Genomic DNA, 11,897 nt, shown 5'->3' with positions numbered 1-11,897 from the left:
TCACTGGTCCTGCATCTGCTGCTGCATCTTCTGCAGCATCTCTTGCATCCGCCGTAACTGTGTGAGACAGAGAAGGGAGAGTCAGAAAGAGACCTGTTGTGGCCGGAGCTGGGGATCTGCTCGGGGCAGACAGAGGGATCCCTCAGAGAGAAGAACTCCTGCCCGAGCACAAGGGCAGCTGTGTCTGGGGTGGAATAGAGCCACATTTCCCTGGCAGAGAAAGCCACAGCCTTCACACCCCGTCCCCCACACCAGGAGCCCATGATGGTGGGAGGAGAGAGTGGGAAGCCCCAGGACAGCCTCTATGGGGCAATCCTGGAGAAATTCCTCAGATTCCAGCTCCAACACCAAGGAGGCCCAGGCAGAAACGGGTCTCACCTCCTCATCCTTCATTTTGATCAGCTTCTCCGTCTCAGTGTCTGGTGTTGGGAGAGGCAGGATAGGAATCGGACTTTCTATCCTGTTGTCCTGAGTCAGTTTGCTAGAGAGACGGAGAGAGGGAAGAAAAGCAGTCAGTCGTGGCTCAGGCTGGCTTTGGTGTCACCTCATGATCGATGGCTGTCACTCATGATGGCAGACCTGCCAGCAATGCAGGGTGGAGGGGCTGGGGGGCCCAGAGGTGTGGGGTGCACTTGGATGCAGAATGAGACCAAAGCCATAAAAGTTTCCAAACCAGAAGCTTGTGGGTAGCTAACAGAGAACCCACACCAGGCTTACCCTGAGAGCGAGCACAGAAAGGGCCAATGTTTCTGACCACCTTTTGTAACTGCACTGGCAAGCTTAGCAGAGACATTTACAGCCCGTTTATCTGGTCTCCTTTGGCTCATCTGTGCATGTGCCTGCACGCATACACAGCATCAACACAAACTGTCAGCATCCCTAAGGTACCACATGATCACCATGGTCCTTTTTTTCCCAGGAAGATAAAGCCAGGGCAGCAGTTTAATGGCTGGCAGTCTGACAGCAGAGCTGCCCTCACACTCAGGAGCTGGGAGACACGAGAGACAGCAGGCACAGCACAGCGGCACTGTGAGGGAGGCTGGGGGTGCACAGGAGGACAGGCAGGAGGCAGAGGGAAGAGGTGACTTCCTTCCAAAAGTTAGAGGACATCTCTGTAGGTGAGGAGGTGGTGGTGCCCAAAGATGTCTGGGATGAATCTGGGAATTCAAGATGCCACTTGCAGGCGTTCACCACTTGGAGTCACCGTTGGCTCATTATTGAGACAATTCCGCCCTGGAGCTTGGGATCTCCTCCCAAAAAGTCTCTCTAGAGAAGGACCCTTATCCCACTGCTAAAAATGGCCACGCTCTGGTTTTACAAGACTTGTTCACTGGCAAGGAACTAGCCATGGCGTGAGAAACGGTACCAAACTTAAGCTTTTCTTAAGATGAGCAATTGCTTTTTCATTGTGCTCTTCTTTTAATAGCCACACAGCCTACCTAAATAGCAGCTGTGACACTTCCCACAGATCTCTAGCATTTAACATAGTTATTTTTGGACTCCATATTCTCAGTGTGCAAAAAGACAGGCTCGTCTGCTATGCAAAAGCACTGAGATAGTGCTGTTCACTGTTCACTGTGTGTGAACAGAATGTGCCAACCTGCACGTTTGCACACACGCGGGACTGTTCCTCGGTGAAGCATGGCCGGTTCTGCTCTGACACGCGGCAGCACAGAGCGACCCGGCCAGTTGAGGCAGGAAGCGAAGGGGGTGGTTTACAACAGATGAGCCAAGACCTACTTAAACCTAGAATTTGTCACCAGAATTTCAGCCATGGAAAGAAGAAGGAAAAAAAAGACGTTTCAAATGAGAAGCCCGTGAGTGTTCTCTCTTCTATTTTCTGAGCATTGTGACTAAAAACCACAGAGAATCAAATGCAGCGGGAAGACAATGAAGAGAAATCTTTAGAGATTCATTATGAGTCTTGATAATTGCCTGGGCTCTGTTGTCTGAGAAACAGCAGCATCCCAAGGGTCAGGCTGCGATTTGGACAGAACTGCAGAGTGCAGAACGCCTTGCTCCTTGGCAACGTGCATGGCTCTCACCCACCAGAGAGATGCCTTATCCCCTGTTGCATTAGGCTGGATGTATTTCACCCGGTGCTAGGAACAGCTCTTCAAAAGACTCTCCGGGCCTGTTTCCCAAGATCTGCATGAGGAATCCTCAGACAGGAACACGGACTCTCAGAAGCATCCCCACCTTGGGTTCAGGCTGTAGGAGACGTGCTTGGATTTGCTATTTCACTTCCCAGTGCCATTCCCCAGGCTGCAGCGCAGCATGTCCCCAGCAGCCCCACAGCCTTCTGACTGAGGAGCCATTCTGAGAGCAACCCCAGCCCTGCAGAGAGCGAGACGCCCCTGCCACCTCCGCTTGAAGCAGTGGGGACCCACCTGGTCATTTGCTGGATGCACTGAGCTCGGTAGTTCTCATAGTGGACATCGCAAGTGACGTCCTTCAGGTCGTGCATGTGTGTCCGGATCAGCATGTTCCGCAGCTTCACGAAGTCGCAGTGTGCCTGGTTTTCCACTGCAGAAGCAACAACAGGAGAGTGCTTGGACATCACACCAGCCCCCTCCAGGGAGGCCCTTCTCACCTCCCGGCTCCCAGCCTGGACTAAAATTCCCCCCAGGGTTCCTTCCTCATCCTCCCCTCACTCTACCCTGACACTGCCTGGGGCTCTCTCCTGGTCCTGGCGCAGACCTCCATTCACACCGGAGCCTCTCTTCTTCGGCCTGCCATGGCTTCAGAGGCAGGGTGACTGCTACACCCCCACAACAGACCTCCTGAGCTGGTCCCAGTGCCTCTGTCCCAACCCTACTTTGTCCCCTGCCATGTGCCAAAGGTGGCTCAGTCAGTTGCTGCTGTGTAGAGGTCAGGTCCCCCCTGCCATCCCTGTCCTTCCCCTGTCTCTGCCTGCCCCTCGCTCACGGTGCCAGCCCCCAGACACCATGCTTACCTTCCACGATGCCCCAGGGGTAGAGCCGTCCACGGACTCGCTGGCCTTTCGCCTCCACCACAGTGTTACTGCCGATGACGGCAAAGGGAGCGCTCTCCTGGAATGAGAGGCACCGCTGAGCCCAGCTCAGCCCGGGGCTGCCCACGGATCCCTCCCACAGGGGCCAAGCTCAGGCGGAGCAGAACAGGAGGAGGAAGGTGCTGGTAGGAGAGGCACAGAGACATCCACACGTGCCACAGCACAGGACCCACAACACAGAGAAAAGCCTAAGGCTCTGGGATCTGCAGGCAGCCTAATTCCCAGCTGTCGAGAAGGAAGCTGTGTTGCTGCAGGTGCCTGTGTCCATTCTTTGAGGGGAAACTCTACAAGGAAGCCAGAGCAGAGGCTGGGACACAAAGCAAGTGGCACAATGTAGGCCAAGAGCTCGTGTGGGCAGGGATGTACAGGCTGTGCTCCCCTCTGCTCAGAATGGAAAGATGGACACTGCCTGGTGGGAGAGCAGAAGTGTCATGTCTTCATGCCACACCTGGCTTCATGGCACCAGCCAAGGACATCAGCACCTTCTCCAGGCCATCTGCCATGTGAGCCAACACAGGGTCCCCTGGGCACCACTAGCACAGGCCTTTGGCACACACAGGGCAGCTCTGGCTCCTGGAGTGACCGACCTACCCATGAGCCAGACTTGGCAGGTCCCTTACCTTCAGCTCTCTGTCTTGCTGCTTGAACTCCTCATCCTCATCAGAATCACACTCAGGAAACTGGTACACTTTAATGCCAAATTTGTCGATCTCTTCCCGGATCTGCATCCATGCAAGACAAAACCAGAAGGATGCAACACTGAACAATACAGAAATGCTGGCTTCATTCCCTGTTTGCGCTACCATGGGTTTGCTACAGCCCACAGATGGTGAAAGGATTTGATATTTCTTCTAGAGCTGGCCTCTCTGCAGACACCACTTCCCTTCTCACGGCAGAGCACTGCTGCAATTAGATTTGCAGGTACTGTGTGTATATATATACACACGCACACGTGCTATATATACATCTACACAGATATATATATCTGTCTCCCCTGTGCACTCAGCCCATCCCTGCCACCACATCAAGTACTCCCCCGCAGAGAAAGACCATCTCACCCTCTCCTTTAGCTTCCGGATCTCAGAGGGGATCAGGCAGTCAGCTTTGGCAATCAGGGGCACAATGTTGACCTTCTCATGCAGAGCCTTCATGAACTCAACATCCACAGGCCTCAGTCTGCAGCAGGGACGAGGAGAGACACAGTTAGCAAGGACATGCTGGGGAGCTCCCCCTCCAGCCTCTTCCACCCAGCCAGCAATCTGGGCCAGGAGCTGGGGCTCACCCGTGCCCGAAGGGCGAGATGAAGTAGAGGCAGCAATGCACTCGGTTGTCCTGGATGTTCTTCCTGTTCAGGCCGCTCTCATCACGGAAATACTGTTCAAACTGCTGGTCTATGTAGTCGGTGATGGGCTTCCAGCTGGGAAGGGCAAGGCAATCAAAACAAAATCATGTGTTTAACAGGACAGTGTCTCCTGGAGACAATGAGGCAACATCATCCCCTTCCCGCTGCCAGACCCCCTTCCTGTGAAGCACCCACAGAAAACAGACATGGTCAAGGACTAGGAGGACAGCAGCGGTGGCCTGCTCACCACTCAGTGTTGTTAACAGCATCTCCAAAGCCTGGGGTGTCCACTATGGTCAGCTTCAGCTTGACACCCTTCTCCTCAATGTCCACCGTGTGCTTGACGATCTCCACTGTCTGGTTGATTCTCTCTTTGAACAGGAATACGTGAGTTAAAGCCAGGCAGTAACGCTGGGGATCCCCGCTCACACCCATGGCAAGCCGGCTCCCTCCTTATCACCGAGCACAGGGAGGAACACGGGTTTCAAAAAACCCCAATCCTCCTCTAGGGAGCCTCAAGGGAGTGGTACTGTGGGGGCTGGCAGACAGACTCTGAGAAGATACACAAACCTCTGAAGTGCTTGTAGCCCAGCTGTTCTGAACATTTTGTCCACTCATTTGGCAAGGGGAAACCCTACCACACTCCAGCACCCAAGAACAACAGACAAATCTCAACATCTCAACCCAAAGGGCTAGTGCTGCTCTGCTTCACAGGAGAGAAGATCCCACAGCCAAACCCTTCCTGCTGGAAGAGCAGTGCCTTGGAGCCAGCAAAGGAGAGCAATAACAGGGCTGGGAGCTTACAGCCAGGGCTGCAGCTGCTGCTGGAGCAAGGAACCGAAGTGCTAGTCCTCAGGACAGTCTAGATCCGCGGGCACAAGAACCATCTGCCCCCATTTGTCCCCAACTTACCCTCTGCATTGAGGAGCTTTCTGTCTTTGTAGAGGTCTGTCAGGAACAGGCTATTCACCAGCGTGGATTTGCCCAGACCCGACTCTCCTAATTGACAGAGCGCAAAGGGGAGGAGGGAAAAGCAAGCAACATGACCCACTAATTGACTTACAAATGAAACTCTGAACAAGGCTTTGAATCCTGAGCCAGAGGAAGTGAGAGAGATGAGCTGTCAGAACTGTTTATGGGCAATATGTTTTTCCAGCAGTGGGAGGACTTTTGCTGCAAGATGTCTCAATCCTTGTTCTAATGTGACTTCCCAGCTCCCCCATCCTCCCTCCCCTTGCCCTCCCTCAGTCCCTGGCTGGCCCTGCCTTCTCCACCCAGACCAGCCACTCTGCTGGAGGAGAAGCTGCTCTCAGGGCTCGCTGGAGTGGGCTACGAGTGGTCAGGGACAGCCATTCCTACTGGGGGAACGGTGTGACTGCACCAGAGGCTGGGGGCAAAGCAGGGTCTGAACGAGGACCAGAACAGAGCGAGGGGAGGACCCAGGCACCAAGGGAGCACCTCGGGGAAGTGAGGGGAGCTGGTCCTCTCCACGCACCCACTACGTGGCCCGGCCACCTCCACCCACGGGCAATCTCACCTGCAACCATCAGGGTGAAGTCAAAGCCCTTCTTCACAGACTTCCGGTGGACCTGGTTGGGCAGAGTGGCAAAGCCCACGTACTGCTTCTCATGGTCCTGCAGGGCAGAGGTGTATGGGAGCAGGTCAGGCTGGGCCATCCCTCCCGCTTGAGTCTCACACAGCAACACGCAGCTGGACTCAAAGAGCCACTGAGACAGAGCCCAGGGGTGGAGGTCGGTCCCTGCCCTGGAGGTGGTGTGGGGCAGGGCACGCACATCCTCTGGGCTTGGGGACTTCTCCCCTTCCTGCAGGAGGGCATGGAGTGCCACCTCCTCCCAGGCACAGTCCTGCTTGGCTGCTGTCACCAGCCAAGGTGGCAGCTCAGGGCAGCCACCCAGCACGGAGAGCACAAGGGAAAAAGCACATCCCACTGTTCCCAGAGAGCACATCTGGGGCTGCTGCTGACACACAACCTTCCTAACTCTTTGCTTCTCCTGCACAATCGCGGGCTCCCTTCACCAAAGTCACCTCTCCCCAGGTCTTTCAGAGCCATTTCTGCCTCTCCCCCTCCAGAGGGATGTGCGGTACGCGACGGATGGCTCTCTGTAACTACCATCCAGGGCCTGTGGTGTCCTGAGCCATGACTAGAGGCAGGCACAGTGGCTTGGCTTCTCTCTGACCCGAGACAGGATTATTTCTTGCTGTGTCACAGCCACTCCTGGCTGAGTAAGAGGAAATCCTGAATAATCTCTGCTGTTATTTCTGAAGAGACGGAAGTTCAAGGAGCACAGGAAGTGGGAAGACACAGAAGTACTGAGAACACAGGTGAGACGCTTTTGGTGAGGGTACCACATATGGTATTACTGGAGCATTACCTACTGCCTGAGCACCCCCAGACACAGTCTGTGGCTGCGGGTAACTGTGGGCTACAGCCCAGCCACTCCATCCATCCATCCATCCATCCATCCATCCATCCTCCAGCTGAGCACCCCTGGGCCTTCACAGCCCTCACCCCCATGGCACCGCGTTCCCCTCCCCAGGCCCCATCGAGGAGGGAGGGTGGGCACAGACCCTGGCAGACACCTCCCTTCTCACATACTTTCCGAGCCGGACCCAAGGGGAAGCAGCCGTTCACAAATGCCTGAGCTAGAGACATCATAGACTCTGCTTTTCAACATCACTTAAAATAAACATACCCTTGGGATTCACACCACAGGCAATCCCAAAGCCAGGAGTTCCTCAAAACCAGCCCCAGCTCCCACCCGGCCACAGAGTCTCCTCCTCCCAATTTACAGCTGCTCTGGAGGTGCCCGTTCAGAAGGGACAGACATGGCTGGTGGCCATCGTGGCCCACAGACTCTGTTCTTTAGCACGGTCACTGCCTTCTAGAAATTTAGGTTTGGTTTGTGTCTCAGACCTGGTCACTTTGGTCCTGGCAGACAGAGTGACCGTGGGCTCCAGTCCCCCTCACCTCACCCCCTTGGCTGAAGCAGTGCTGCTTCACCGCCCCACAGCCCCGAAAGGCAGGAAGGGACAGAGCAAATGAAATTAGAGAGAAGTGGGGAGAATTAGAGCGCCCAAAGCGCTCCACTGGCAGCTCTGACGGCTGAGCTAAAAGGCAGGGGCAGCCCAAAGCAGGGGCGCAGCGAGCAGCAGCCAGAGCCCAGGGGAGAAGTGATGGCAGCTCCAATGAGCTGTACGTGGCAAAGCAATGCCTGCCCGGGGGACACTGCGAACTGCCACCAACAAGGCTCAGTAAAGGGTAAACACGGGGTGTGCAAAGCAGGGCAAGAAATGGGATAACAGCAAGATGAAGAAAACAAGGAAGAAAGGGTCATTTTCCAGCCTGTGTCCCTCGGTGCCAGGGCTGCCTCCCGGCTGCCTTGCTTCCCGGTGACGCACATCCATGAACACAACCGAAGCGCACACGTAACAGCCTGCGCCTCGCCGTGCAAGGACCAGCGCTGCTCCGTGAGCGGCACAAACACACAGCACCTTCCCCTTGTGCTCCTCACACAGCCGAGCTCCGGGTCGGAGCGGGAAGAGACCTCCCTGATCTTTACCAGAATTTGGAAAGACCACGAGCACCTGCTCTCTCCGGTGACTTGACATGTGAAATACACTGGTAATGTGCTAATAAAGCCATAGCTGAGGCTCGGGGTGTGTTTCTCTTTCTTTTCTTTGTTTTTTAACCTAGATGACTAAGGGCTGACAACGGAGACACCGGGGAGCTGAGCCCTGGTGCAACTCCGCTTACTTCAGCCAAGTGTAACTGGCTGAACTTGATCTCTCGTTTCTGTTCAGCCCAACCAAGAAAGCGTGGATTTTCTGTACCTCTGGTTACCTCCCCGTAGCTCGCTGGAATCACAACATTTGACATGAGGAAATCCCGGCGGGCGCAGGACACTGCCCTTCACCCGTGGCTCATGCGGTCATTTCCCTCGCAGCAGGGAAGGTCAGTGCTGAGGGCAACACCAAGAGGAGAGCTTCCTCCTCTTCCCCCCTCGCAGGCGGTGGCAGCCTGAGCCACACGGGGAGAAGCTCTGTCCCCGGCCATGCCTCCCTCCGACCAGCCTCAGACATAGGGCAGAGCCCAGCCAGGAGCCGGTGGCCAGCGTGTCTGCCAAGGGTGAGGGCAAGAGATGCAGGGGAAATTGTGGGGAGGGATCCCCTCCTTCTAACAGCCTTCTCTCAGAACAACAGTGTGGTCCCTGCACCATGGCCAGCCTAGACCCACGGTTCCTCATCTTGGCTTTGAGACACCCAATGAGGGCTCCCATTCCAGCCACACTGTGACAGGCATGTGCCACCAACTCTGCTAGTCTGCCAACATCAACATCGCTCTTAAGGAGCCTCCTGAGCCAGGTGTCTCCCTTGCTCAAAGCTCTGCACCGCTCACCACCTTCGTTAGGACCCAACACAGACGCTATGTACAGAGCAGCAACGCATGGGATGGAGAGCACTGAAGCGGGGGCAGAGGGCTGCGAGGGCTACTGAAGGAGGCAGGTGGCTTTCTGGGTTGTGAAAAGCTAAAATCCATTAATTAGATGAGAGACTTGCACCAAGGGAGTTCCTGTAGACGTCACAGCCCCCTCCACACACTCCTGACCCTCGCTAGCCAGCTCCCATTGAGCTGGCCTGCGCTGGGACAGCCGGTGGCTGGACTGTGGCTCCGTCCCAGCCCCAGCTGTCGGGAAGGGCTGTGCTGGCAGGAGGAGCCCCCCTCTCCCACCGCCTCCTCCACGGACTGCCTTTGTTCCCACTGGCCTGGGAACATGCCCCACACGCCGCAGCAGAGGCCACCAAGAGATGTGGCCGACCTTTGGGGCCCTGTTACAAACCAAAGCACCCCGGGCCAAGCAAAACATGTCTGTGCTCTCCCAGCACACGTTCGCTGGTTCCCTGGACATCACAGCAACACGCTGTGTCCTCACATCCACCACCACCCGGCCAAGGCCCTTCCCTGAGAGTTCAAGCCAAGGAACAAAACACTGGTGGATTCAGGCCCTGTTCCTGTCAGCCGTAGGAACATTTGGGTTCTATTGCACAGAGGAGAAGCCATCCCCGGCACCGAGGTGTCAGCAGGGCTGTCTGTACCTCCCAGCGGGGTACAGAGCACGGCCTCCATCGCTCCTGCCGTTCCCCACTCCCTCCTCACCTCCCTGGTGGACGTGCTGTTTAAACCAACCCAGATCTCGTGTGACTTCACCATTCAGCCTGGGGATAAACGGGGCCGTGCTGGATGTGTTCAAAAGGGCTAAAATGAAACACTGTGGGACCTCAGAAAATTTGAAGAATAGCCCCTACCCCAGGTCTGGAGCAAAGCCTGGAAACGATGGAGCTCGTGCCCCTGCCTCCACCTCTTCGGGGGGTCCCTCCGGGTGTTAGAGCCTCCAGTGTGGGCTGTCCAGCCCCCTCCCGGGCAGCCCTTCCTCCAGCCGCTCCCCTCTGGCCAGGCACGGCCGCCACATCCACATCCGCACAGTCCAGCCCCAGAGGAGAAGCAGACCCTTCGCTTCCTCTCATTGCCAGAAAGCGGCATAAATTCATAACACGAACAGCCCCCGGGGCATCTCCCGAGGACATCGGTCGCCTCGGGCCCGGGGCTGAGCACGGCAGTATCAGCAAACCCACTCGCCCACCAGCATCTGCTGCCGCAGAAGGGGAACCGGCGAGCAAAGCACAGCGCTAACACGGTAACTCCGAGCAGGCTGTGTCTGGGCACAGACAGCGCTGCCTCCTGCCCTGAGCCCCCCCAGGCACACACACGCCATTCGGAGAGGGAATCAAATAACCCCACTAAAACATGTCGCGCATCTCCCAGCTGTCCAGCTCGGCTGCTCCCTCCTCCCTGTCCCCGCCATCTCCCCCTTACCGGCGTCTTTCCGTTCCTCTGCTCCTCAGAGCTCCCATCTCCTGCCGCACACGTCTGCTCGGGCACCATCCTCCCCCTCCTGTCCCCGCTGCTCCCCGGCTCACACGGCGCTATAAATACATCCCCGTACCTTCAGCTTGGCCGGGTGGCTTCGCTGTGCCTGCGTCCGGGGAGAAAGCAGCCGCTCCACTAACCGCTCCTGAATAATGATCGAGTCCATAACCGCGGCCGGCAGGATGGACAGCCACGGCGGGCCAAGGGAAAAAACCCCAACCCATGTATTCCCTCCCAGCCTTCGCTAAATCCATGCGGCAGCCCCCCCGCCCACGCATGCACACACACGCAGGGCTGGCTCGGCCGGCCTCGGCGCGGCGGCCGGGCGAGGAGAGGCGAGGAGGAGGAGGAGGAGGAGGAGAGGAGAGGGAAGGCGAGGAGAGGGCTCCCACGGCAGCTGCCCGGGATTTCCTGCCTGTGCTGCGGGAGGAGCCTGCCAGCAAGGACAGGACAAAAGCCACCGCGGCCGCAGTGTCTCTCGCTCTGCCAGTGTCCCGCTGCGTACAAACCGGATGCCACGAACCAGCCATGAGTCTGACTCCTTTTGTCACACCGGCTTATTCAGCTGGAGGATTTCTTAAACATCCCCACTGATGCAGCCGAGACAAAGGTTTGCTGCAAGGAAACCTGCTCGTGGTGAAAATGCGCTGCTTCTGGCTGCGAGTGTGAAGGGCTAAAGCATCCAGAAAGCTCCCTAAAAAAGCTGTGTCCAAACTTAACCCCCAGGTCCTCGTCCTGGTTGACATGGATCTGCCTCCCCGTGGTGCTGGTCCATCTGTTGTCTAGTCCGGGCTGTATTGCAGCCTCACCTCTGAATCCAACTGGAACAGCAGCTGATGGATTCTGGACCTTACAGCAACAATTCCAGCTCTGCAGACATTTCAAAATAAAGAAGTATCTGTGTGTTTGTTAAGCACAAGTGCCCAGCCCAGCAACGGCCTGGCACGCACAGAAAAATCATTCAAACCTCAAGTTTGGATTCTGAACCAGACCTGCTTTCCTCTGCAGCCATAGAAACTCACCAGGAATTCATCTGAAACAGGCAAAAGATGATCATCTCATATAATCACAGGATTCCAGGAACTGGGGGGTTAATATCACAGCACGTATAATAAAGTCACAGGGGATGGCAACACCGGTGGTGCCGGAGGAACCTGCCACTTGCCACACGGGTTCCTGAGCAGCTTTTTGCTCACAAACGGGGAAGGACCAGGCTGCTGCCACGCTCCTGCCTTGCTCCCACCCACCGCTCCCTCTGCTCCTCTGGGAACCCCAGGTCTCCCGCAGTGGCTCCAGAGAGCACCCGGTCAGCGGGGTCTGCCCTGGTCACAACCCAGGGCCTCCACTGTGCTCCCCAAGCATGGCCGACACCAGGTTCTGCTATAAGGTACCACGTTACTGCAAGGTCTCCAGTGGCCTGAAGTCTGGGGGCAGATGTGAGAGTGGAAAGGTCTTAGAAGCACACCACATGCTGAAAAAAAAAGGAAAGAAGAAGGAAGAAGAGGTGTGGTTCACCTATGCTGCCATCCTGCAAGCTGAGGGAAGGTGACCTCTGAAGTTGCAGGCAAGAGGTC

General features: G+C 56.4%; 1 protein-coding gene across 3 annotated transcripts; it reads right to left on the bottom strand.

The window, feature by feature from the left end:
* On the bottom strand, positions 1 to 10,489 carry SEPTIN5 (septin 5). Of its 3 annotated transcripts, none has more exons than XM_074159259.1 (11): positions 10,400 to 10,489; positions 5,914 to 6,010; positions 5,289 to 5,375; positions 4,624 to 4,747; positions 4,317 to 4,451; positions 4,093 to 4,210; positions 3,655 to 3,756; positions 2,957 to 3,053; positions 2,391 to 2,526; positions 379 to 481; positions 1 to 57 (listed from the first exon to the last, which is right to left on the bottom strand). In XM_074159259.1, exons 1-11 carry the CDS (start codon positions 10,487 to 10,489, stop codon positions 1 to 3), a joined length of 1,146 nt encoding a protein of 381 aa, XP_074015360.1. The 3 variants fall into 3 exon arrangements, with proteins under 3 accessions (XP_074015360.1, XP_074015362.1, XP_074015361.1); XM_074159261.1 differs by lacking the exon at positions 10,400 to 10,489 and adding an exon at positions 1,617 to 1,630 and having other exon boundaries at positions 2,378 to 2,526; positions 5,914 to 6,007; XM_074159260.1 differs by lacking the exons at positions 1 to 57; positions 379 to 481 and having other exon boundaries at positions 2,427 to 2,515.
* Between the last annotated feature and the right edge of the window lie 1,408 nt (positions 10,490 to 11,897).

This window comes from Numenius arquata, chromosome 16, assembly GCF_964106895.1.
Source record: "Numenius arquata chromosome 16, bNumArq3.hap1.1, whole genome shotgun sequence".
Classification (NCBI taxonomy): domain Eukaryota; kingdom Metazoa; phylum Chordata; class Aves; order Charadriiformes; family Scolopacidae; genus Numenius; species Numenius arquata.
Note: the sequence above shows the minus strand (reverse complement) of the source record. Positions and strands in the feature narration are given on the sequence as shown.

Coding starts and splice junctions, on each gene's coding strand:
- SEPTIN5 (XM_074159259.1), bottom strand. CDS start 10,489: ATGGACTCGATCATTATTCAGGAGCGGTTAGTGGAGCGGCTGCTTTCT. Junction 6,011..10,399: donor GCCACCCGGCCAAGCTGAAG/GTACGGGGATGT, acceptor TCTGCCCTGCAG/GACCATGAGAAGCAGTACGT. Junction 3,054..3,654: donor AGCAAGACAGAGAGCTGAAG/GTAAGGGACCTG, acceptor CTCTCATTCCAG/GAGAGCGCTCCCTTTGCCGT.